We start from the raw sequence: 25,915 nt of genomic DNA, 5'->3' as shown, positions 1-25,915 counted from the left end.
CAGTTACAAATTCAAACGTTTACGATATGCGACAGTTGCTTTTTTTCTGTTGGACACCATTAGGGTTTCAGCTTACACTGTCAGTGGATAATAGTCCGATGATATAATATAAAATGGCGTTTAGTTGACTGTGGTTTAGAATGTTTAGCAACCAAGATCCCAGTAGTTCTGCATTGATAAATCCATCAGCGTTGTAGCTGGTGGGGGTTGTGGCGGTGGGGGTGGGGGCTGGCGGGATTTGTTGCTCTCTGCTGCCACCTTGCGTTCCAATCGGCAGAGAAAACCGGAAAATAAGGAGGAAAGGGCACATGCTGCATTTTATCTGCAGAATTTGCTGCATAAAGGAGCACCGATGATTTTATATATATCGTCGTTGTGTGTGGATTACTGCGGATTACATATGTCTGTATAAATAAATGTCTAAGTTGGCAGCGAGTTTCTTTATTGGTCTGTAGCAAGCTTCATATTTGCTTTGCCGTTATTTCTGATCCCTCTCAGTGCTACAATTGCACTAACTGGAATCGAACTATGAATGTTTGTCGTTTTATTTTATTGGCGATTGTGTTCAAAGAAAACTTTGAGCTCCGTGTATATGTAAAAGAAAAGATACAGTAGACGCAGTGATGTCTCCGAATGCAATTGTATTGAGATTGCCAGGGTCTCTCACCCAAACACCCTACTTCAATGGCAGCCAATTCACTTTGAACAGAACTGCTTCAGACGGAAGATATTGATGAAATCGAATTTTGTGTCAAACCTAATTTGCAGCTGAGATTTGTAAAATTCCTGTACAAATAGATCTCACAGGAGTGCATTTCTGGCTACATCCGATTAGCAGCAAATTGCTAGCAAGGCCCGAATTTGCTATGCATCCCTGGGCAGATAGCAATGCTGCAAGTCAATGGTGTTCTGTGCAAGGCCCTCGTTTGTCGCGGAACCAGCCCGGTTATAAACGAATTTCTGCTTTTAATGACCCACTATAAACAATAAACAAGATCCACACAACTCCCACCACCCCCTTTAGTTTTACCTTCCCACACTTTCAAAGAGAATTTTATAACCTCTGCCTAACAAAGATATGTTGAAATTGACACGGAAAGTAAACGACAATTCGATGGCCAGTAAAAGGGAATGGCAGGGATATGTAACTAAGAGTACAATATAAAACATTTCGGTTAAATTATCAAATATAAAGGTTGTCTTTTTTTAAAATAAAGTATACCTTATTAAGTAATTAAAGCTCAGATGAAAGCATTTATATGTTTAAATGACAGCTATGAAATTCCTGGCAAACTCAGCCTTGTGATCGAGTAAGTCAAAATGTTACTACAATATTTGTCCCGTCAGGATTTAGATTTCCAACTCTATTTATACTGAATTAAATTTTTAAAAACATAATTATAAATAAAATGCACTTACATTGATTGGACTCATTTTTGTAATTTATAAGGCTTAAATCAATAAGAAAAAACCCCAAAAATAAAACAATTAAAACAAAATCAGCTAAAAAAATATGATTACGTATATATACTTGGGCACCGAGTGAAAATAGAAAGTTTAGCAAAAGATATTAAACATCAGAAAGCAGCTGATTCAGATAGCAACTGATTTGAAGTGGTTGCCCCGAAGATTAATGTCATTTGAAAGGTAACAATGATATATACAAACTCTCTTTCCCATTGTTCAAAGTTTTCTTGGAAATTAGAAAAGTTATTTTTTTTTTAAAGATGCTAAAAATCGAACCTCCGGGTTAACGTTGGAGACATTTGATTTGAATCTAAAAACTGCGGCTTCCACCAGGAACTCCAAACTGGGGCTTTCTCAGGTGGGAAAGTTTATCACTTCGCCTTTACTTATACATTCTCACCATGCTCAAACCACCATGTTTCTAGAACAAGAAAACAACCCGTTTCTGAAAATGAACCCGTACCAAGAGAGAAGCCTTTCTTTAATTTCTGCCATGTGCTCACTAATCAGTTTATGATTCTTAGAAACAGATGTTTGAAACCAGGAAGTGATGCCTTCCAGAGGAACTGCTAAAAATAAATCCTTAAAAGTCCAGCACAAACCAGCTGACACTTGTAGCATTTAATGGTCATAAATAGTAAAATGATGATATCTAAGAAAAACATATCTATGCATTTTTATAGAAAATTAAAATGGCCAGACAGTTTTTGAAGAAATCGCACATCACACAGATGGACACAGCGTGTCTCCGTATTTAAAAAAAAATAAAAATCATATGACGAATTTCACAAGCGGGAAACCTAAAAGAGCCAAACTTTGAACAAATGCACATTACGAACTCCAAATATTGCAAAGCAAAATATTTTATTTCTAGAAAGCATAGTTTAAGAGTACAACATGATATCAAATACAGTAATCAATTTTCAGTTATATCTGCAGTAGTGTGTACGCATTTGGATATGTAGAGGCGTCCACCTTGTGCGTGGTCCTGAATGTCGGCCAGCTATCTATCTCTAAGTGCTTAACGCAATAGACTTTCAGCAATATTTGTACATGAATGTTTAAATACATGGATCGAGTCTATCTGTTGTGTACTCACTGATATAAACAGTTACATAGCTCCACACTTCCGTCAACAAATGTCCTTGCTGCTTTTGGGCGCAACCATCGTTTTTCTTCACAAAGGCAGCAATCATCTAATAAAGTTGGATTTTTAAAAAAATAATTTAAACTATTTTCTACATTGTTCTGTGCTTGTGTTTTATAGCAATTGCTCTTAAAACATGCTCTTCACAGGTGTTATTCCGGACATTTTAATAAATAAAATTGGAGGTTCTTCACAGCAAGTCTTTTGCGTACTATTCCACTGGTGATTCCCTCTCGGGTGTTTGGTTTAGTTGCCTTTTCTTTTAAAGCCTCTTCCGTTCTCTTTGTGGTTTCAATTAAAGATTAAAAGTTGTTGTTTTGATCCCCTTTTCTTGTGCCTCAAAGTTAAACCGCATCGCTGAACCACATTCTTACACAGAGGGACAACTGTAACATAAGCACAGGAAACGACTATCAGGAACTCTGGAGTGTATGATATACAAGCCACGAAGACATTTCTATACATGCAACACAATATGCGAACGAAACTATTATGGTAAATAACACCCAGAGTTAGAAATACTAATGGAAGCATCTCATGTTTAAAACATACCGAATGAATCTTGAGTTTCACAATCACAATATAAGACAGAGCAGTAAGAAACATAAAACCCAACTCCGATTAAAAAGGGAGAAAGCAATAAAATTGAGTTAATAAGTGTTTAATGAATTAATATCGCAATACACGCTCACGGGATGGTGTTTTATTTTGCTTGTTTGTTTAGTTTGAGTGGGCTTATTTAGCTGTTTGCACAGGCGTCGAAAGAGATGCAGAACTTTAAGCATTCTTATGCATCTGATTCATTTAAGTAGAGTGAATCTAAAGATTATGTGTTTGTGTTGATTTTTATCTCTCTATATGTTTGGGACTTTTCCCTATCACATGTGCCGGCTTCTGCAAGCGTCTCTGATTCATGGATAAGTCCCTCATGGGTGCTATTTTCCTATCAAAGAGTATTGCCATTGGTCAGTCGATGATCAGATGGTTATATTTCCTGCTGTCCTTTCTGGCACTTGGCCATCCCGAATCAAACCCATCTCGCTAACTGCTAATAGCACAGCCACTTGGACTAATACACAACAAATCATAACAGATCACAGCCAACAAATGAGTTCGTATTTTGTGAACTCCACTTTCCCGGCGACTCTTGCCAGTGGGCAGGAGTCCTTCCTTGGGCAGATTCCGTTATATTCCTCCGGTTACGACCCTTTAAGACACTACCCGGCCACATATGGGGCTACAAGCATGCAGGATAAAAGCTACCCGTCACCCTCTTACTACCAACAAGCCAACGGAGCATATGGGTGCAATCGGACACCCTGTGATTACGGTGCCCCTAGTTTTTATCGGGAAAAAGACCCTTCCAGCGGCGCTTCATCCACCAGTTCCAAATACCACCCAGTGGAAGATCCAGCGCATTTTAACCCCGAACAACGCAAACTCGAGAGTGCACAAAACAGAATCTTATATGCTGAAGTGGATGATCAGAAGAGTTCCCTTCCTGTTTACCCCTGGATGCAAAGAATGAACTCCAGTGGTGGTAAGTTTCACCTCTATACTTTCTGTTTTGCATATTTGTTTGAAAAAAAACTTTTAACGCAAGTTTACATTGAACTTAACAAGAGATGAACAGTTAATCCCTTAAACCCCTTTCTTAGAAAATAAAATTACACGTTCTATTATTTCTTTAATACATTTCATATTTTGAGATACTGAATAATTCATTGAAACTCGACGTTTGGTACAGGAGATTAATATGTATATTAAATGCAACGCTGACCTTTAAATATGATTCATCATCAGTTACTTTTCTCCCCCTCAAGATTTTACTGTACAGCCATCAGGTCCACCAGTTATAAAGTCTTAATCGAACAGAATGTAACCATAGCTTGAATGGAAATCATTATTTAGTGTTTTAGGATCGAAGGTGCTCATCAAGCAGTTTATTATGAAACTGAGTAGTTTAACATATAACGTCCAAGATAATCAATGTGATTCACTTGTTATTTATATGCTTCAGTACTATTTCCATATTGCGTGCAATAATCGACCGTTTTTTTTATTTCCCCTCTGTCCATCTGCCTGTTTCTCTCTCTCTCTCTCTGTCTCCTCCCCTCTTCCTTTTACTGGGAAGCTTCAGCATTTAATCCAAATGGACGACGCGGGCGCCAAACCTACACTAGATATCAAACTCTGGAGCTGGAGAAGGAGTTCCACTTTAACCGCTATTTGACCAGAAGGCGCCGGATAGAGATTGCACACGCACTTTGCCTCACAGAACGCCAGATCAAGATCTGGTTTCAGAACAGGCGCATGAAATGGAAAAAAGAGAACAAATTGCTCAGCTCTTCGCAATTAAGCGGAGAAGAAACAGAAGAGAAATCAACAGAATGAAAACAAGGAGGGGGAAAAAGAAAGAAGTGGGAACGCTATGCAGTTCTTTCATTAAAAATGAATAATGAATATTAAAAGTTTACATTTTGTTTGCTGTTGCGCAACAGTGGAGCTGTACATTTCCGTATTTGTTGTCAGATTTATTATAAAGTTATGCATTCCTTTGGTCTAGCCAAACAGGCGATGTTTCACATTGGTGTCAATAGTTTAAAAACATTAGGGGTATTCCATGAATTCTGCATCTGAGTTGAGCTGTTGCAATATTGTGATTTCTTTGAAGTTCGTCTCAGCTCTCTAGTTAATGAAGGTGTACGTTTATGTGAAATGTGAGCAACTATTTTTGATTTATTTTATCAGTGTATGCGTGTGCGTGTGCGTGTGTGTGGAGATGTGTGTGCATGTGTGTGTAAATCACACAATGAGGTCTAAATATTGTATTTTGGATTGTTTTCGTAATGGAGAGAGGAAAATAAAAGCAAATGTCTTAAAATTGAGTAAGAGGTTATTTTTTTATTTGCTTTCTGTTAAATTAATGTGACTGAAGCATGCGTGATAAATTTTTAAAACTGAGCGTCCTTATCTGGAATGATAATAAAAAAGTTTTTCTAAAAACATTATGTGTATTTTTCAATTTAAGAATTATAATATGCATGGAAACCAATGGATAATTCTACAAACAGACCTGGTATAGAAGACAAATTTTCAATATCGCCACTCATAGCTTAGCTAAGTGTAGATTGCGATCTATCAGAAAACAAAAAGTTGACAGTCCTCATTGAATTTCTGGTAATTGATTTATCCCTATGATTTCCCTTCGAATTTAAATTTCATTCCAGTAATCAGCTTACTGCCCGCTTCTAAAAATCAGACTGGATTATAGAAACATTATTGGCTAATGATACCAGGCACATCTTTGAAATCCGCAACCAGTTTATACGGAAAGGAAGGGCAATATATTGTGGCTTTTAACAACTGCCTTTCTGCATTCAATTATTTTATTCTCCGTTGCACAATCAAGCGAGTGCCTTTCGGCACAAGTCCTTCTAAATGGGCCACTCATGCCACCGTCTTATTGAGTCACTTTTTTAAAAAGGAGTTTGAACGCAAATTCCTTGTTGCCACAACAATGCATGCCCCACAAAAATCCACCACATTCTGTACAGAGCATATTACAACTTTAATCCTTCCTCACACAATAGAAACATTGTGCCCCAAAAGGGCTGGTGTCGCACTGCTAATTATACACCAAACCTCTGGGAGGTGAGTGGTGCGGATCCGGTAAAGGATCCTATAACGACAGTGGGGTTATGCGTATTGTTTACAAAACCCCGACGAAAAGATTCGTGTCTCCGGAATGTTCATTAATATTGTTCATTCTGCAATTAAATCAGAATAATTGCATAGTAATTTTAAAAAGAGTCAATTAACCCAGAATTGGGGAGGTAGTTCAAACGTGTGTTTTCTAAGTAGACTCCTTCAAAGCACATTAATTAGAAGAGATGTGGGATCCCAGTAAACCACGGAGTGCACCCGAGGTACAATATAGAACTTTCTAAAATGTAGTCCTTCCCTTGTCTTGAAATAATCTATGCAATTTGGAGACAAAGTTTAGAAAAGACTAGCATACATTATTCGCAAATATTTCAGAACGAATGTCAGTGCGGCAAACACGCAGGAACGATAACATTTAGCAAATATTAATGCTTACATCGACAGAACCAACCGTAAGTCGATGAAAGCGGGTACGTTTAACTGACTACTCAAGGATGGCAAGTTAATTGTTTTTAAATGTATCTGGTCAAAAAACGAAATAAATTGCTCCACTCCAAGTATAGCTATAAAACGTGATTTCCAGTTCAATTGCAAGATAATTGAATAGCCGTTTTATGTTCAGCATCTTTGATTTTAGCGCTTTAAAGGAAATGCACTGTCAAAAGTTAAATACGATATATAAGAAAATGTAATACAATACTAAAAAGTATTGATTTAAGGGAGGTAATTTTCAAAGGTATCTTCTTTGTTGTTTTATTATTCATACAACAATATACCAATGTTAATAGATCAGCAATGAGTTTAATTCGTGTCATTCAGACGGAGCCCAGTAGGTGGCGCACGCTGCAAACCTGGCCACCATTTGGAACCTCGCATTCACATGGCGTAACGATTCTCGGATCGTCATTATTTGTAACCATAGAGCATGAATTACCCCTTGAGGTCATCAGTGAGAATTTACGACTGGTCAACAAAAGCACGTGATTCCGACTCGCACCCCCCATATTTGGCCGCATACATAGAAGCGAACGAAGTACAGTCATTTCTATAATTCATTAATATATCATAAATCGTGCAGGACTGGGCTATAACGACTAACAACCACAAATCAACCCAAAAAAACCCAAATGAGCTCTTACTTTGTAAACTCATTCTCCGGTCGCTATCAAAATGGCCCGGATTATCAGTTACTTAATTATGGGACGAGCAGCTCCGAGAACGGACCATACAGGGATTCAGGCACCATGCATTCAGGCACTTACGGCTACAACTACAATGGTATGGACCTTAGCATCACCCGTTCAGCCTCATCTAACCACTTTGGAGTGGTTAATACAGAAAAGTCCAGAAGCTATCCTCCTGCTGCAGAAACCAGGTTCAGGCAAGCAGCGAGCTGCACCCTCTCATCTGCAGAACCCCTTCCTTGTTCCGGCAAGGACAGTCACGGAGTCAAGGGTTCCCCATCCGACCCGACTACCTCCTCTAGTTCAGCAAGTAATTTTACAGAAATGGACGAGGCCGGAGCATCCTCGGATGCCGAAGAGGGCACTCCAGCCAACAACAACAACCATCCCAGAGCACAGCAAGAACCAGCACAAGCAACAACACCAGAACAGCAGCCACAAATATTTCCTTGGATGAGAAAACTGCACATTGGCCATGGTACACTTTCATTTTGTTTATCACTCTAAATATTGTTCTGTGGTCAGGTAATTCATGGCGTCCTATTGTGCAACCTAGGTGACACAAAATCTGAACAATGTGTGATTCTTTGCTCTACAGAAACTAAACTAAACATTTTTTCCGTAAATTTAATTTAAATCATTGAACAATTTTATAACGTTATGCAGAAATAATGCGCAAGTCGACCAGCAAAAATCAGTAAATGTTAAAATAATTATATTTAATGTGGATAAATTGCAAATATGATATGATATCTGGGGTCGTAGTGTATAGAAAGCTAAGAATTGTATTGCATGGTCAGCATAACAACAAAGAAAACTGTGCAGCAACCCTGGATAATCAATATTACTGTGACCCATTTTCCATGGGTCTGCTTGCAATTTCAGTCATTTTTTAAAAATGTATGAACATGTATATGTGCATGTGTGTGACTGTTCATATCTGGTGTGAAAGTGTGTGTGTGTGTGTGTGTGTGTGCAGATCATTAGCAGAGCAGCCGTCAAGGCACAGGTTACATAGTCAGACAATGAAAAGGAAAATTATAATTAATAGCAATTCAGATTGGGGCGATATACTTTCATTTTCACATGCATGTCCGGAGATACCCCGGGGAAGGGAATATTCCAACTTTCCTGGTGTCAAATTCTCATTTTTAAATGATTTGTTTAAAAAAGGAGATAGATAATTCAGCATGGTTAAAAAAAAACCTTCCTGTATTTATTAGCAGATGGTATGGGTGGACCAGACGGGAAAAGAGCCAGGACTGCTTATACTCGTTTTCAGACGTTGGAGTTGGAAAAAGAGTTCCACTTCAACAGATATCTAACCCGGCGGCGGAGGATAGAGATTGCCCATGCTCTGTGCCTCTCAGAACGGCAGATCAAGATATGGTTCCAGAACCGGCGGATGAAATGGAAAAAGGACAACAAACTGAAAAGCATGAGCATGACGGCCGGTGCAAGCGCCTTTCAACCCTAACAAATCAAATGTAAAAAAAAAACAGACACCGTGCACCAGTACTGTACAGCGAGACACCTTTTTCTTCGCGTGTTGTTAAATATTAAAGATGAATTAAACTCTCCTGTGGTACTGCTAACATTTTTTTTCCTTTTAACCTGTGTTGTCCTTTCGCTGTTAAATGCTTGTTGCTGTCTTACATATGTCTGTGTCAGTGAACTGTTGGTGCTCTTTTCAAAAGGTGGCATGGTTTTTGTGGATTGTAAATGGTATAACTTATTTATAATTGACACAAGTTGTACAATTTGGTCTTCTTTCCCTCCCACACGCTGATAAAAAGCTAAAATCCCTGCTCTTGCACTATCACCTCTCAAAAATATAACCACGTTCTTGTAAGTTTCTGTCCTTAATGCTGTCCGTGATTTTAAGCAAGTCTGTATGTCGAAATTCCATGTAGGATTCTAATCTTTGGTAATACATGTGGATAGATTATGAAATCAGCGATGATTGTACACGATTATTTAGTGAGTTATAATGGTTGTAAATAATTTTTAAAAAGTTTATAATGTTGCCTATAGCTAGTCTGTAATGGGCAGAGTTATGAATGGCATATTTTCTGTGGAAGTGAACGACAAGTATGTTTAGCTCCTACAGTGTGCTGCCAACAAGCTTTTTGTATTTGTTTGTAGCTTAATTCGAAATAAAGTAAAAGTTTCCCATAACCACCCCTAATCTCTGAAGTGTAATATGTTGACTGTAAATAGGCTGGTATCTTATTACCCGGTGCAATGCATTCTACTGCATCTGGGGAATACCTATTGTTGGTATCTCGTACAATAAATATTACCAGGCGTGCTATATTTGAATATTGCTACGTGTTTTTTTGATATCTTAACTGCATGTACTGTGTGTTTTATAAAGGTACACTAACGGCGTATATAATGAATTTTGCTCAACATCTATTGATTACTTCTTGTTTTATCACTTGTATCACTTCTATAAGATATTATTAGAGGCAACCACAGCTAGCTCTACCAGTTAATCGTTCATAATAAATTCTAAATCTTATCTAAGTCTGTTTTGCGTGCGCAGCTGAATTGCTCCTTTATATTTAAAGGCAGTATTTATATGATTTGACCTATTGCATCTGGATCTAACTGAACACGCCATCTTACAGTTAAACACTTCAACAGGATTGTTTCCTATTCGCTGTTGTCGTGAATTTTAGAAAACAAATTATGATGTCTCGGACTTGATTTCTGCGCCATGCTCCATGAGACGTGTACAGTAACAGAGTGTACTGTTTTTAAGTTTGTCTACGTGACAAACTATACGCACTCCTTTTGCAAATCTGGCTTCATCTTTGTGCAACAGGTAACCCTTAGTTTAGTTTAAACTCAACTTACCAAAAGAACGTCCCAGTACTTATCGGTAGCTGATAAGTCACACAGCAAATGTTAGGTCTATCCTGTAAAGTGCCTGCTCCCCTTGTGAATATAACAAACTACATATACAAGAAGTCGGTATGACATTGGGATGTCAAATGAATTGGGTATTTATCTCAAAGTTAGATCGTAAAAATCGCCCATACCGCAGGCAGATACCCCTACTGGCTCTCAAAAGTCACGTGGGGTCGTTAAAGTTAGTTTTATGGTTCTGGGGAGTTGACAAGGTACAATATATTTCACATTCTGTGTAATGTTAGTGCCGCTGAACTTTATCTGACTGGGTTTGCAGAGACTGTAAGCGTATAACACAACTAGTCTTCTTCTAGAGGAATAGAGCAGGATTCTCTCACCAGACCTGTAGGGTCCAAAACCTTCACTGACTACTGTTAAAAATCGCATGGAACTGTACAGCTCAAGGTACGTTACCTCGAACTATATACCACGACTGGCAACAGGGCGCAAAGAAGCTTCCAAAATTAAACAAAAACTTTTAAAAAATGTTTAATTGACAGTAGTGCAAAGATGATAGCATTCGCAAATATATTTTTATAGCCTTACATGGGCCCAAAACTGTAAAGAAATGTAATAATGGTGCGCGGGATTAATAGGCCTCGTTCCTCGTGGCTGATTATTTTACTTAAACAGATTTAAATGTTCTTGATGTTTTATTTATTGACACTGAGTTTCTTTTATATTTATTGCGTGGTTGGTGATTCGTTTTCTTCCCGTGTATTTAATGCAATTAGAATAATTTGCGTAGATTTTAAAACTTATTCCTTATTCTTTGATTTGGCGCAAAAATTAAAATAAACATTAATTTGAACGGTTTAGCTGTGATCGAGGGGGGCGTGGTAGGAATGATTAAACATGTTTGTAGTATTAGTTGTTGACCCAATGTAAAGTTTACGCTGATTAATAGTCCAGATCCAAAATGTAGCTCAACGTGCATGCAGTTTCCTCGTTTCTACCTTAGCTTCATTTTGTTTTCAAAATATTAACAATGTTTTTGCAATTTTCTCGAAAAATCATTCTGCTGGAAAACGGGCAGTTCAGCACTATCCCGTGTGGATTAATGTACTCTTTTGTAGTCTATTCATATACATTGTTTAAAAAGGAAACCCGCCTTTTAAGGACGGCCCTGTGCAGTCAAGGCCATCTTTATATTATTTTTAAAGCACTTACTTGGCGTATTAGTGTTCCGAATATTTACACCCCCACCAACTCTATGCCGAAAGAATAATGATTATATATCTTTTGAAATTAAGAGTCAAATGGATCGCCATTGTTCTGATGTTTAAAGGAAGATCTATCCAAATGCATGTCTGCAATCACATTGTAAGACTTTGGAAATATTAAATGAAAATATTTAAATAGGGCTCTATGTAAAATCAGCCCTGTTACAGTGGTGTCTCATCTTAGAATGACCCAGAATTATATTTTGTGATTGAACTACCACCCCCCCCCCCCCCCCCCCCCCCCCCCCCAATGCCTCACCTTCACTCCCTCGTAAATTTGTTTTCAACTCTTCATCAGTAGGTTTGAGTTAGGCTGGAATTCCGAACTTTGGCCTAACTGAACTATTTTAGAACTCACTATGCGTTGAAGGAGTGCAAAGGGACGGCAGAAATGCTAGTCTGAGCTGGAAGGACGAAGATAAATTCCCAAAAGTGGATAGAAGCGCCTTTTCCACCCATCGCCAATTGTAAAATATGACGGCTAGGAAAACATTTTTTCAAACTATTAAGTGCGCCATACTGTCCGCAACAATTCAAGATTCATACGCGAGACCCAATCACTACTTTAAATTATAGCCTTTAACTTTGTCAGTACTGTCAGTTTTGAATTATAGACTTTTAGCCTCTATAAATGCCATCATTTTGAAATGTGACTCTTAAGTACGACTAATTGAACGTTGCGCAGACTTTTATACGAAAATGTTTCCTTTGGGGTTTCAAGTTGAAGTGAGAGACAGGGGAATAGGTGCTATATCAATTTGTTAGGCTAAAGAGATTCTTAACACAAACAGATATCCTTTGATCCTACACCAAAGAATTACCCGAAACAAGTATAGACTAACGTTTTGCAATTTAGCTGTATTTTATTTAGACACTGCACTTACTGTATGTTACAGTGCTTATCAACTGTATCACCCTTACTGTAATGGACTTCCTGCCAAGCTAATCGGACAATTGCCTGCAAATTCTGAGGTTCATTGTAAAGATTACATGTGCAGTCACAGACTAGTCTAAGGAGAAATGTAGATACATAAGAGGAAAATTATACTTTGACATTTCTCATCAGTAAATGTCAAGTTTCTCACCCGTCGATAATCATTGTTGTGACACAGTCCTCGAATCCGTCAAGTTTTTAATTCTCGCCGCTTCCGGTGTGTAGTTTGAGGGGAGGGGGAGGGAGCTTTTTAAATCAATGTTAGGAGTCAAAGTTTTTTCTCTCAGAAAGTCGAAGTGTTTCTGTCATTTTTTTATTGCCTTTCCGCGCTGATAGCTGAGGAAATCCAATGGGTAAACAGGAAAACACATCCCTGATGGAGGAAGTACATTGTGGTCTTGCATTTCATTTCTCATTTTATTCATAGTGTTCGGTGGAAGTGACTGATTTTTCTTCAATGTTCTGTTGTAAAACGGGAGATAGAAACAATTAATGCAATCCGTTTTCCAATTCCTAAATACACATTTTACTCGCGAGACCATTACAGCGAAAATGGGTCAAGGTTTTGAGCTTGGGGGTAAAGCCGTTCTTTGTAACATCGCATTGTTTTTCTCCGAAACAAAATAATCTGTCACTTTCAGATCCACTTCCTGCGCCGCCATTCTTTTCAACCTTGATGGTGTCCTACACTTGGCCCTTTACTTAGATTCTTCAACCTGATTTAAAGACACGATGCTCAGGAAATACTTTGGAATAATAGTTTATGATTAGTGTAAGAAGGAATCTGATAGAGTATAAATAATTACAGAAAAAGACAAGTATCTACGGTTTCCTGGGAGACACTGACACATAATTAAAATATACCAAATCTGGCCAAGAATGCTAGTTGACTGTAAGAAGGAGGATGTTATATAGATTGGAATTCTCCCTATTTCAGAAAAATGCCGATTGGGTTTCAATTGGAGCCATCTCTGCCAGGGCGAAAAAGCATTACAAATATTTCATAATTAATTCAAAAACGCAAATAGCCATCCCCCCCTCATTCCCAATCTATTTAAAATTACGGGAGCATTTCCGCTTTGTAAATCGACGCAGGCACAAACGTTTATGGTGGGAATCAATAGTCAACTGTAACATGACTAATTTGGTTTCAGGGAATGTGGTGTCATTTCTTCCCCTTTCTAACACAGATGTATCTGCTCCTGATACTATCAGAAGCGAATTATCTGTTCCACAGAAACGTACAGGATCGATAATCATCCCTATCAGGTTAACTGCTTAGTCTATAGGTGATGTATTTTCTTTAAGAATTTTAAGTGGTGTGCATCTGGTACGCTTATAGGCACTGGATGGATATGAGGACTGGGTTAAGGTTGTAATTTAGGGGTAAGGGAACAAAAGGCTGACACACAAACGCGCGACGGAGTCATAAAGGTGTCAGATGATTATATCGCCATATTAAACATCTAGTTGCAGACACATATATAAAAGTATTCATATCTCATACGTTATCATTAACTCTTCCCCGTGGTTTCAACCGCCAGTAACTGGGATCACTTTAGGCCATAAACCAGCACCCTGTTCCACAACGTGCGACCTAAGCGAGGCCAGCATACACATCATAGTCTAATTAAATGCAACATGGGCATAAGGTGAGATCTTAAATTACAGAACACTATTATTTTCGATACATCTACTTCACTTAATAAATTGTTAAATGGAAGAAAAACTATAAACCACAATATAATTGGTATCAGGCAACATCATATTTCTCATAGTGTAGAAAAGGCTTTGTTTTTTTTATGCTATCCAGGCCTTGCAACTTTTTCAATCCCTGATTTAAATAAAACAAGGCTGATGGCTGACATTTGCTGTTCAATTGAACGAGACATTTTGCAACAGAAAACCTTATTCGTTTACGTTCAAGAAAGTACGACCAATACCCCAGACTGTTTTATTCAGTCTCCGTTCTCCAGCTTTTAAAGAACAAGACTATGGCTTAATTGAATTGAATTGAGTATGGTTTAATTTAATTTTGCATTGCATTTAAGATTCCAAAATTATTACGCAATATGATGACAAAGATAATATAAAACCCTTGTTAATGGTTCATCTCTTGAGGGATTTTTCTGATGACCTGTTTCCCTATGTTAATATACTCCGCTTTTATTATTTCACAAGACATGATACTGGCACCTTAACGCCGTACGGAACGCACCGAACAGAAATCTGACAATGGTTTCGAAAAAAAAAATGTTTTACTACTAACATCTCGAGATATTTTGCCGCAATCAAAATCGGACTTACAAGCAAAGTTTGAAATAAATACTAACAGAAACTGGGGAGTTATTTAAACATGTAACGTGTCGGATTCGCCACAGAGCCCGCTTCAGACCAAGTTCATAGTCATTATAGGTCTCCTTTCTGCCACAACGCTTACCAGCCCTTTCCACTGCAGTTAATCTGGCAGAACTGAGTCGGAGGAGTCTGTCTGATATCTCCCCAAAATGTTCTACTCATGCACTATCAGCAGTTTCTAAGTGCTGTAGTCATTTGTCTCTTCAAAACTCACCATTTCAGTTTGTACATTTTTCCTGACGATTAATCATACAAATTCATTCACACAGTGCCCGGAAGAAAAAATATATACTTTTGATGAGTACTTTCAAGAAACTCCAGTGTTTCAATAAAATCTTTCGATTTCTGGATTACATATCTTAAGTGAAGCGGCACTACAGTTAAAATAAGTTCGAGCCTCGTGGTGGAAAACAAAACTGTATAGCAATACTGTCTGAGGATTGCGATGTTGAAACTGTTCATGGGGGCTTGTTAGTACAGCATTATAGCTAAGGGGTCAAAAAGTGGAGGGTCAAAAGTTTACGTCGTGCGTGACTTGGTGTTGTCTGCTTAGCTAGACCCAGTTCGATGTCAATGGTAAAAGGGCTGATCTTGGCTATCGGCACAGATAAGAAAATGATACCGAGGTATGATGCTGTAGTGGAAGTAGAGTTTAGCATTGAATAACAATTTACAAAGTATGTAAAATAAGAGAAAGGAGACTGAGAGAGACAGAGAGAGGTGAGAGTGGGGGTGGGGGTAACGGCGAACTATCCTGATCATGATCTGTGCAAAAACAGGGAGGATTAATTGATCCCTTTTATAGAACACAATGCACAATAATAGAAATCACAAGACCCACGACGGAAGTGGCTGCGGTATAGGTTATAAGGGACTTTGAAAACACAAATGGACGAGATAAATAATTCCCGCCAGATGTAATCAGCTTTTAAAATAATTTGAGAGTCAGGTTGTATGGAAATAGAAGCCGCGTATTTATAATGGGCGACATGACGGAAAAGGATGAATAGTAAATGCTTGTTGTTGTATCAGGAGAAGATGACTTAAGATAAGTCAAGCTAAGTGTACATTGTACAAGTTAATGTGAAAATAGCGCGTAAAATATGAGCTTATATGTACAATCATCAGATTTTCAAACATATACAGCCTTGACATGTATTGGTGTAAAAGGGGAAAGATAGCACAAGGGAGTCAAAAAAGTAGAGCCAGAGTTTTTGGAATTAATTGACGAATTGCTAGGGTGTAAAGTATCATAGAAAGCAAGGTCAGTCACTAAAGGAAGGAAGGCGATACTTTAAAATTATTTTACGTATTTTTATACAGGGAAAGATTAACTTCTTTCATGTCTCCATGCATTACTTTTAGGGGCTTCCCCCAGTTACCCACATATAGATCCTGAGAATGAAGTTTAGCTATCGGTGCTCATTGAGGCACATTACGGGAATTTTGATTCCATTTTATAAAAGTAAAGAAAACAACATGGTTGATCTAGCATATTGCCACGGGTCCCAAATATATTTTAAATTAATTAGATGTTAGAGTTTAAAAAAAATATAATCAATGCGTATTTCTTGCTTCCTTTATCCTTTATACACCCATTTCTCAAAGTTGCAAACAGTGGGCCCTAGTCCGATCATTTCAACAATGTGAACCATTTAAATCTTTGGGGTCGTTCTTCGCACCGGACACGTTATCAATCTGTTTACACTGCAGTTGCTCTGCAATAAATCTGTTCAAAGTAAATATACAGTCTCTTAAATTTTGAATGTTTGAATGAGCATTTTGTGTAACAAGCTATTTCCAAACACACATTTATAGAGAGTGAGGGGAGAATTAGAGGTCGCCTACTCTTCTGGTCACTTTGTGTAGTCTGGCATCAACATCGAAACGAGTGTTTTTTTTAAATAATATAATATTCTAAGCGTGAAATCAATGTGTGCACAGCATAGGCTATCTTATTTTTAGAAAGACAACAAGGATGTATGGTTATTATCTTCAATTACCATAGCTAAAATTAGAACGAATCAAATTTAAGGGACTTTTTGTCATGATTAGATTATCGTTATGTCTTACACAACTTGCTTGTAGTTTATAGAAAAAACGTTGCATTTCTGTAGCACCTTTAACGCCCTCAGCACGTTTAACTTTTTTTTTTACAGCCAATTAAGTTCTTTTGGAGTATAGTAACTATTGTAATGTGGGGGTTATATATTTACGTTACACTCCCTGACATAAAGGAAATACACAGCACTATTTTTGCAGAGGAAAGATTTTACATCGGCTTAAACTCAGCTATCTCTGTCATGAAATGCTGAAAAAGACCATATTCACGGGCAGCACGGTGGCGCAGTGGTTAGCACTGCTGCCTTAGGGCGATGAGGTCCCAGGTTCGATCCCGGCTCTGGGTCACTGTCCGTGTGGAGTTTGCACATTCTCCACGTGTTTGCATGGGTCTCAGCCCCACAACCCAAAGATGTGCAGGTTAGATGGATTGGCTGCGCTAAATTGCCCCTTAATTGGAAAAAATGAATTGGGTACTCTAAATTTATATTAAAAAGATAATATTCACCTGAAATCACATGTCCGTTCCTTTGTTTTCTTTCTGTTCCTAATTTCCTACATGTTCGTATGTATTTTATAGAAATGTCTGTTCTGATACTTGTTTAGTTTAATACCTTAAATCCATTGTAGTGCAGTTTCTGTAACTTCCAAGGATCGTTTTGCGGGCATGGGGAAGTAATGATCAACACAGTAACAGCATCGTGGGAATGTTTATATCATTTAATGCCAACTATGACTGTGTTATGATGTGCAATGGGCAACATACATATGACTTAAACAATACATGGTGCCGAGAACATTGAGCTGATAAAAATTGATTCAATCGGTGTCATAAACGTGCAATTTGCTCAATCTTAACTGAAACATTCACTCAAAAATAACGTTCATCAAACCCTTCGCATGAAATTGAAATTCCTGCTTCGTATCCTAAATAACATGTTGGAATGGGAAATTATTTAACTGTTTTAAATTTATGTCTCCATATATAACGCTGTACCCGATACGGATTTGCTAATCTGTCAATAGGTAGAAAATGCATCAAGAGAAAAGGGAAAAGAAAGTGAAATATAGTTTGAGCAAGTTTGAATATAAGTTCATCAAGAAATTTGCTGACATTTGCCTGGAGGGGGTTGTGTCGAGTGAGGGCATTCTCCTCAGTTTTAATTAGAAAATCCTCTGACGTGTTAAAACAATCGTTTTCAACAAATTAAATTAATTCACTGTTACACACATGCACACATATATAAAATGTGTAATGTGCTGGGACCTTTTATTCGCCTGATGTCTTATCTCTTGATGTTATTCTTTGACTAATCCAATGTAATAATACATGAAATATGCAACAGTGAAAAGGATAACATTTTATATTCACGCAACTAGGCATGCACAAGAAAACAGATCTATTAATTACTTTTGTTATTCAAATTGGAATCTGGGCACGTATCTGCCAATCGAGACTAGAACTGTGACTTCTATAATAAATATTTGATGCTAATGGAATCACAGAACATGTAATGCTTGAGAGACCAGAGCCTTAATGCTGTTTTGGGTAAACTCCTGCCTTGCTATTTTTCTCAAACGTAATGACCTGAGCAAAATTCAGGATGACTGAGAGACCTTTCCATACTATAGAACTTGTAGAGGGGGAGAGTCCAAGAGCGGGGTGAAACTCAGGTCAAAGCGTCTAACAAATATTAAAATGTACTGGGACGCACGGCACGCCTTGGTGTTTAACAAAGACTGTCAGTGTATGAGATTAATACGAAAACTGAGGGAGAAAACAAAATGTTCACCAGGCCGGTTCTCGGCCACTTCTTAAAAAGCTGCTAGGCATTTCGAATGGGGGAAAAAAAGAGGCTGCTGGAAAGCCTTACTCTAACTAGATGTTATCAGTGCAAAGAACAGACAAAGGAGAACGAATATGTTTATGTTGAAGTTGGTATTTTCGACCTCTCGGTTCGACTTTTATTTTTGCAAAGCCCAAACCGACGCGTTCTGTAATGTATAATTTGAGAATGTAACGGACGATAGACAAAAGGTTTTTGTGTGCGAGATAGTATGAACGTGATTTAACGCAATCGGAAAACTATCTTAAGGTGCAGGAGTAACTTGGTGACATGTTTAGCCTTGAACTAACCCCATTAGATGGAAGGTTTGGGGGCGATGTCGAGAGAGATGTGCCTGTGTGTGCTTAAGACAGAATAGCACAAAACAACTTCGCAAAAATGATCAGAATATGTGATTTAACTATTGGGACCGCAAAATTAATCGCAATCATTTAATTGCCACCGTGTTTATAAAGATATAAAGAACACTGATATTTATATTAATATTGCTAGCTTTTCGATGTTTAGTATGTTGATAGTATTTGCATGATTACTTGTTCAAATCACTATCATTGGCTGTGGCGAGTCCTTTGCTACAGTAAGGTTGAGGCCTGCGTTTCCCTTCTTCTATGGCAAGCCATAAACAGGAGGGATAAGGCCTCCCCCATCTCGCTGATGTTTGCATCCTCTGTTAGGATAGCAATCTATAGCGAGATTCTTTTGAAATGCAGAGCAGATAGAGGACAGTAAATATATTCATCTTCCAAACTTCCGAAATGTCGACATTTTTATTAGGGCCAGTTAAACAAAGCACTAGGATTATCTTTTATGAAAAGACACATTTGAAAAGGCTCTACGTTTCCTTTTTAACTGCAGTGATAGTGAAAACATGTTTAAAATACACAACTGTAAGAGCCAATGATATTGGATCAGAGCAACATTACATAAAAGTCAGTTATGATTATTGGAAGGTTTGAATGACAGTGATCAACACGATCGTAAAGTTAGACCTATAAAAAGTTTTTTTTTAAAGCCATAAAGTTTTTTTTACGTGCGGGGGTGTACTGAGTGAAGTCTCGGCATCATTTTCATGTTTTATTACTACCGGAAATAAGGTTCTTTGAAACAACACTGGTCCCTATTCATAAAAGTCTTGTGTTAAAACTATTTGGTATTTCTGTTTTTTCGTCGATTAACAAAGTTTTTAACACGTAATTTTATGGGCAATTTATGGCAGGCATTGTATTTAAGCAAAAGTGTTATCCTGAAGGAATTTACTAAGGTCATTTTAGTTGATCTTTTAGTTCCCACTACTTGGGCCGCATGCTACATAAAGATAAATGACCCAGGTACATCTCAGTAAGATTCTCTCTGTTATATGAATATATCAGAGCGGACGGTGCATGATTTTCACAATGTCTGCTATAAGATTTATGTAACCACTGCATGGAGGCTCCTCCACTGCTCCTGAATAAATTAAATATAAAGAAAATTTCTTTGTCTCTGTTGCAGCTGGAAACAAACTTTTAGGGAAGTATCACATGTGACTTGTCCTCCTATCTAGCTGTTATATATCACCGCATGGATGCGTGCTTATGGGATGATTCGAAGTTGGCCCTGAAAGTGGATTGTTTGGATTATTCCAGGATACTTTGTTCATAATTTATTGACATTGCTTTCGTTACATTTGCAAAACTGTGCGCTTCACATTTCAATGTATTAAACGATGCATAAATGACGCTGCAACCCACTGAAAGAAATCGGAGAAAGGTAGCCTCACTCAAGTTGTGTAGATACATATACAAACACACACATGCATGTGCACTTGGTTCAATGATGCGTGCACATTTACGCGGATGCTCTTGAACGTCTCTGGGCTACAAAAATGCTGAAAAATATGTCTGTCCTCTATATATACCCTGTAGATCCGAATTTGTGTTGACAAAGTTGTGGTCACAAATTCGTATCTAGGGGAGTATGTAGTCGACACAAACGCTACAACATTCACCCGGAAGACGGAAGAATATGCTCACGCCTAGAATCCTCTTTGAACAAATCGATAATATAGCTAAATAAAAAAAAGCGAAACATAGCATTCATCTACCTGGTTCTGCGGGTCAGACTGTAGCTTGGGGTGACGTGCTGTCCTTTTTATTCCCTTTCCAGTCTTGTTGCAACAACTCTCAGCACTCTCTGCTGCTGTATTTGTTACGTCATTTAAATATGGAATGTTACTGTTACCTTTTTCGATAATCCCGCGCATACCTCCGTTAAAATGGTCAGCTTTATAGGGCTTGTTATGACTTAGAAATTAATCAACTCGAAACCCCCACGCATGTCGTTTGCTGTCCATGGAATTACAGCCTATCATGCATTGAAAGCATATGAACATCTTCAATTATTTAATTCCAGTTTATTGTGGATTTTTTCCTCAATTTCTATGTATCATTTTAAATAAAACTTTGCAGTTATCTGTGTCATGTTTTCTCGAGAATTCACAAACATTACGATTTCAAAAATAGAAGGATGCTGTAGCTCCATTGCGTTGTGCATCTTTTTAAGTGAAGCCAACGAAAGCCATTCAATGTTGCAAGAGGCAAACGTGTATTAGCATTCCTTCCACACTTTGGGAACATGTTTTTAATCGAACATGGGCAACTTCGTTTAGACTTGCGTTGGTTGTTACCTGTGAAATATTTCTCTTTTTTTCAATTGTACGTATTCTGGGGATGTTTCGAGGGGGACTTTTTCAACAAGAGATAGTCTGGGTGAAAATCGCCAGTCTAATGCATTGCCGAATGCAATTTGTTGACTTAGGTGTCCTGAATTAGTTGATGAATTTTCTATTGATCCAAAGCAGCTCGATTTATCTTTGCCAGCTAAACGCCTTCCTCCTCCCAAAGCTCTGCAAAGGCGTTAGCATCGCGATTACAAAAAGATTTAGCAGCCACGGATAGATGCTAACATATCAGATCCTATTTTATGTTTTTTTTTTGAAAAGCTGACTCATTTTTTTTGGGAGTGATATCGACTAGCAAGAAGCCACTGATGCATATAACAAACTCCTTTGTACGACGTCAATTCTGCTTAACGGACTTCAAGCAAAAAAGGTCTTATGTGCAAACTTGCCAAGTTTTAGGAATAAAAAGGGCACATTAAATGCTGTAATCAAAAACTGTTTAGGGGAGAAGCTTGGGCGCTTTCAGCGACCAATTCTATTTCCTTATCCGGGAATCGAACGGGACCTGCCATTGGCTGCCGGTGTCACATGAACGCCTAACTTTGTTCACTTGACAGTAAAGTAGGAGGGTTTAGGTAACAGGAAAAACGGCTGGGTTAGAAAAAATTTTGAGTTATTTTGCATTTCAGATATTAAAGGTCATGAGTTCGTTTTTGATTAATTCTAACTATGTGGACCCTAAATTTCCACCGTGTGAAGAGTATTCTCAGAACAATTACCTACCAAGCCATTCTCCGGAATACTTTCCCCGGGCTCGGGAGCCCGGGTTTCAGCATGAGGCGATGTACCCGCGGTCAGCGTACAGCGAGCAGCCCTACTCCTCTTGCAGCAACCTCCAGGGCTCGGGCGAGCAGGTCGTGGCGCCTAGGGGTCACGTACAATCGCAGACCGGCCTGCAGAACCACTTAGACAAGCATGGCCACCAGTCTGTCTCGCTGACTCCAAGCCCTCCGCCCTCTTGCAGTCAGAACTTCAGCAACCAAAACACTCCTTGTTCCAAAGAGCCTGTGGTTTATCCGTGGATGAAGAAATTACATATAAACGTCGGTGAGTCGTTTGCCTGGGCTTTTTACGTCCTGAAAGCCCGGGATCTATTGCACCCACTGTAAATAGCCATTCTTTAGATTTACGATCGCCTATCTGGAGGTCAGTAATCACATCCTCCATAAATTTTTATTGCAGTACAATTACACTTCTGGCCATGTGCCTTTGATGTGTGTGTCCTAGCCGCTCAGATCTCTTTGAGCAGCAGTTAATGATAGAAGTGAACTTTTACATTTTTCTTACGCTAATGCTTACTTTAAGTGCACTAGTTCTGTTCCTTGTGAGATTCGTGGTGTTCAGTCAGTTATTTCTGTGTTATTGCTTTTTGTTCAGTGAACCCTAATTACAAAGGAGGGGAACCCAAACGCTCCCGCACTGCTTACACGAGGCAGCAAGTTCTAGAGCTGGAGAAGGAGTTCCATTTTAATCGGTACCTAACCCGGAGACGCAGGGTGGAAATAGCCCATTCTCTTTGCCTGTCAGAACGACAGATTAAAATATGGTTCCAGAACAGGCGAATGAAATGGAAAAAGGACCACAAGTTGCCAAATACCAAAATCAGGTCTACTACAGGCTCCTCGTCCACTGCAAGTCATCAATCGCAAGGAAGCTCCCAGAACCAGGAGCCAAGTGGACCATCAGCCACATTATAGCTGTTCTTCTGGGAGAGAAATTGGTAGACCCGCGCATACGCATAGGATTTTAACTGAAAGACTGTTTATTTATAATGGCAAAGTCTAAGCTGTAAATACTCCGATTTTGCCAACTCCTCTCACCCCTCCCCCATAAGTAATATTGTAGATTGCAGTTTTCAGAAGAGATTGGCAAAGATGAATCCTCGTTTCATCTTTAATCACGCCAAAGTCTCCCCATTTGTCATGTTTACTTGGTGGTACAAAGGATGAACTCTATGCCTACGATTACCTCGACAGCAAACGAACACTTTAATAAATGAGGCTCCGTTTCGTCAACCTGGGATGACAAACTGTCTTTTATTCACACAAAAACAAACCCACAACAAGATTGTTGAAGCAGTTCGGCAAGACGGCCTTTGTGGTTTGAAGCTCGGAGTCATTTTCCATTGGGGTTTACAAAAAGAAACATTTTGGGTATTTTCTTTGGAATTTAACACTGACATGTATTCCATTTCCTCAGCCGTCATGGTCCCAAATATATTACTTTCGGTGCCAATAAAATGTATGTAGTTGGACTTTAAAGACAAAAGTGTAAAAATCATACGTAGGAATAAATTATGTCAACAAAGTTATTTAAAGTGGTTATGAAAATGTTGCATGTGACTTGTACAGCCACGATACAATACTTGCTTCTGGCCTTCGTATTAGTAGATTGTACATTAGCCGAAAGAAGTGGAAGGTTAGGTAGTTAAGCTGTTTTAATTTCCTTATCACTCTTATGACATTCCAAACTATGAAGTTTAGCAGCTACTTCGTTCGGGCCCACAGGAGTTTGTATTTTCGTTAGCAGTCTATGTCCTTGCATTGTTCTGTATGTATTGACTTTCATCCAGACCAAAATACGTGTAAATAGTAATAACCGAAATAAATTTTTTTCAAGGTGTATCTTTTCACTTGTTTATTTGTACCTAGTCTGCCAGTCCAATTCTCGAAGCAATATGATTGGTAACATGACTGCAGATTTTTCTAAGCTCATCCATCTGTGTGAGTTGGTCAGGGTGATAACAAAGGACACTGCCTTGGTGAAAATAATGCCAGAAGGGGTACACCTCAAAACAAATGCAATGCTTCTTCTATATTGTTCGAGGCCCTTTCAATGGTTTGTGGAAATTGACGTATTGCACACTGATGCAATGGAGTAATACTTTGGAAAACACTCTTTTTGAAGATTTGCTACCTCATCTAGTTATCTGTTATTCATTGATCGTTTGGGATCGCTGCCAGATCCCTTTTTTCTTGTACAGTCCTTAATCTTGTAAAGTTAAATCCATTTCTACCATTTATATCGTGCCTTTTAGCATTTTCTCTTTGTGCATGTGCGTTTGGGTATTGGAAAGGGATTGGAGGGTGTAACGGTTCAAGCTTTGACAAGCAAATAGATAATCAAGAAGACAAATGACCTCTTTTGTCAGATGAAACTTCGTATTAATTTTAATTTTCTTTCGTATAGCACATTGCATATGCAATCTGGAATCTGAAAATGCAGCAAATATCGAAAGAAAAGCTAACTGGAGTCTATATCAATGCACAGCACAATAGTCTACATTTGGGAGGAATAGTCGCTGGTTCAAGAGTATACTTCACTGACGCACGTGTTTCGCCTTAGCCCTACAACTTAACAAAAATTTTACCAAATTGCATTTCTGAAGTTGTAACTGAAGGATATGGTAATCCCACCCTACCCCATTCCCTGCCTTCAAAAATATTAATTTCAAATGCAACCAGAAAAACTTAATTAATTTGAACACGATATAATGTGCCCTTTTTTGATGATTGTTTGTAGTCTGTTTTTAACATGATGAGATTTCACATATTCCATTGTTTCAAAACAAACCGGAATAAAGTTTGATTTCCTTAAATCACGTCTTGTCTTTGGAGACAACAGAACGATTTACAATCTGTCGCTTATATGAGAAAATCCTGTCCACCCAATGTATGTGTTTTGTGTTGACCCCCCCCCCCCCCCCCCCCACCACCACCGCCCCCCAGGTCCCACGAACCCACGAAGCTGAGACGAAGGGAAATGCAGTCTTTCCAAATGTAACACTTTCGTTAAAGTATATAATTCTGAAGCGTTTTGAGGAGTAATTACTTTAGTTAATAATATAAGAATTATTCATTGAATCTCGGCAATCGCTCCTCAATTTTCTCTATTCATTGACACAGATAAGAGGCCAGCCAGTCCTCCCAGCCTCTGGCAGACTGTTGCCAAAGGCTCTGAATGCAGGCTATATCACTAAAGTTCACAGGCATTATTTGTACGTGGAGTGGTTCGGAAAAATGTGAGAATTACTTGAATCATTAATCACTGCTTTCTTTTAAATACTTCTCCCATGTTGCTCAACAGCGAATCTGGATGGTCGTTCCCGGGCAAAAGTGGTTCGCGACCTGGAGGGTTCTTAAAAATATGGGCAGAGCGTGGAATTTCTCAGTCAGCATCGGAAGATTCCCTCTCACTATGCTTAAAAATCGTAAAATGCTCGGGTTTCGAAAAAAGGAAAATGCTCAAAGAAAGGTAAAAGCAACGAAGTCCAGTAATTTCCTTACTTTGAATCGCTTTGTTGTTCTTGAGAATTAAATGTGAACACCATACTGGCTGGTGTGCAACCTTGAAATATGAAGTCAGTGCATCGACTGTAGAATTTGATGATAGT

General features: G+C 38.5%; 3 protein-coding genes and 1 long non-coding RNA gene across 7 annotated transcripts; 3 read left to right on the top strand and 1 right to left on the bottom strand.

Annotated features, from left to right (window-relative positions):
* Positions 1-2,311: 2,311 nt before the first annotated feature.
* LOC119954281 lies at positions 2,312-22,498 on the bottom strand. 2 transcript variants are annotated; one of them, XR_005458207.1, is made up of 3 exons: positions 15,110-15,327; positions 12,689-12,999; positions 2,312-3,000 (listed from the first exon to the last, which is right to left on the bottom strand). It is a non-coding gene; the product is annotated as an uncharacterized LOC119954281 (long non-coding RNA). The 2 variants fall into 2 exon arrangements; XR_005458206.1 differs by lacking the exon at positions 15,110-15,327 and adding an exon at positions 22,246-22,498 and having other exon boundaries at positions 2,313-3,000.
* Positions 2,998-5,502, top strand: hoxb6a (homeobox B6a). 2 transcript variants are annotated; one of them, XM_038779370.1, is made up of 2 exons: positions 2,998-4,154; positions 4,755-5,502. In XM_038779370.1, exons 1-2 carry the CDS (start codon positions 3,596-3,598, stop codon positions 5,006-5,008), a joined length of 813 nt encoding a protein of 270 aa, XP_038635298.1. In that variant the 5' UTR covers positions 2,998-3,595; the 3' UTR covers positions 5,009-5,502. The 2 variants fall into 2 exon arrangements, with proteins under 2 accessions (XP_038635298.1, XP_038635297.1); XM_038779369.1 differs by having other exon boundaries at positions 4,749-5,502.
* Positions 7,280-9,780, top strand: hoxb5a (homeobox B5a). 2 transcript variants are annotated; one of them, XM_038779371.1, is made up of 2 exons: positions 7,280-7,942; positions 8,688-9,780. In XM_038779371.1, the coding sequence occupies exons 1-2, from the start codon at positions 7,408-7,410 to the stop codon at positions 8,939-8,941; spliced, it is 789 nt and encodes a 262-aa protein (XP_038635299.1). In that variant the 5' UTR covers positions 7,280-7,407; the 3' UTR covers positions 8,942-9,780. The 2 variants fall into 2 exon arrangements, with proteins under 2 accessions (XP_038635299.1, XP_038635300.1); XM_038779372.1 differs by having other exon boundaries at positions 7,281-7,942; positions 8,691-9,780.
* Positions 21,475-24,144, top strand: hoxb4a (homeobox B4a). Its single transcript, XM_038779373.1, has 2 exons — positions 21,475-22,569; positions 22,900-24,144. Exons 1-2 carry the CDS (start codon positions 22,164-22,166, stop codon positions 23,217-23,219), a joined length of 726 nt encoding a protein of 241 aa, XP_038635301.1. The 5' UTR covers positions 21,475-22,163; the 3' UTR covers positions 23,220-24,144.
* The last annotated feature ends 1,771 nt before the right edge of the window (positions 24,145-25,915 follow it).

The sequence above is a fragment of the Scyliorhinus canicula genome, chromosome 19, assembly GCF_902713615.1.
Source record: "Scyliorhinus canicula chromosome 19, sScyCan1.1, whole genome shotgun sequence".
Lineage (NCBI taxonomy): Eukaryota > Metazoa > Chordata > Chondrichthyes > Carcharhiniformes > Scyliorhinidae > Scyliorhinus > Scyliorhinus canicula.
This window is presented reverse-complemented; position numbering and strand designations above follow the sequence as displayed.

What these genes read in the sequence shown, in the direction of transcription:
- hoxb6a (XM_038779369.1), top strand. Translation starts at nt 3,596, where the DNA reads ATGGTTATATTTCCTGCTGTCCTTTCTGGCACTTGGCCATCCCGAATC. An exon ending in AAGAATGAACTCCAGTGGTG is followed by an intron (nt 4,155 to 4,748) that starts GTAAGTTTCACC and finishes TTTACTGGGAAG; the next exon opens with CTTCAGCATTTAATCCAAAT.
- hoxb5a (XM_038779371.1), top strand. Translation starts at nt 7,408, where the DNA reads ATGAGCTCTTACTTTGTAAACTCATTCTCCGGTCGCTATCAAAATGGC. An exon ending in AAAACTGCACATTGGCCATG is followed by an intron (nt 7,943 to 8,687) that starts GTACACTTTCAT and finishes TGTATTTATTAG; the next exon opens with CAGATGGTATGGGTGGACCA.
- hoxb4a (XM_038779373.1), top strand. Translation starts at nt 22,164, where the DNA reads ATGAGTTCGTTTTTGATTAATTCTAACTATGTGGACCCTAAATTTCCA. An exon ending in GAAATTACATATAAACGTCG is followed by an intron (nt 22,570 to 22,899) that starts GTGAGTCGTTTG and finishes CTTTTTGTTCAG; the next exon opens with TGAACCCTAATTACAAAGGA.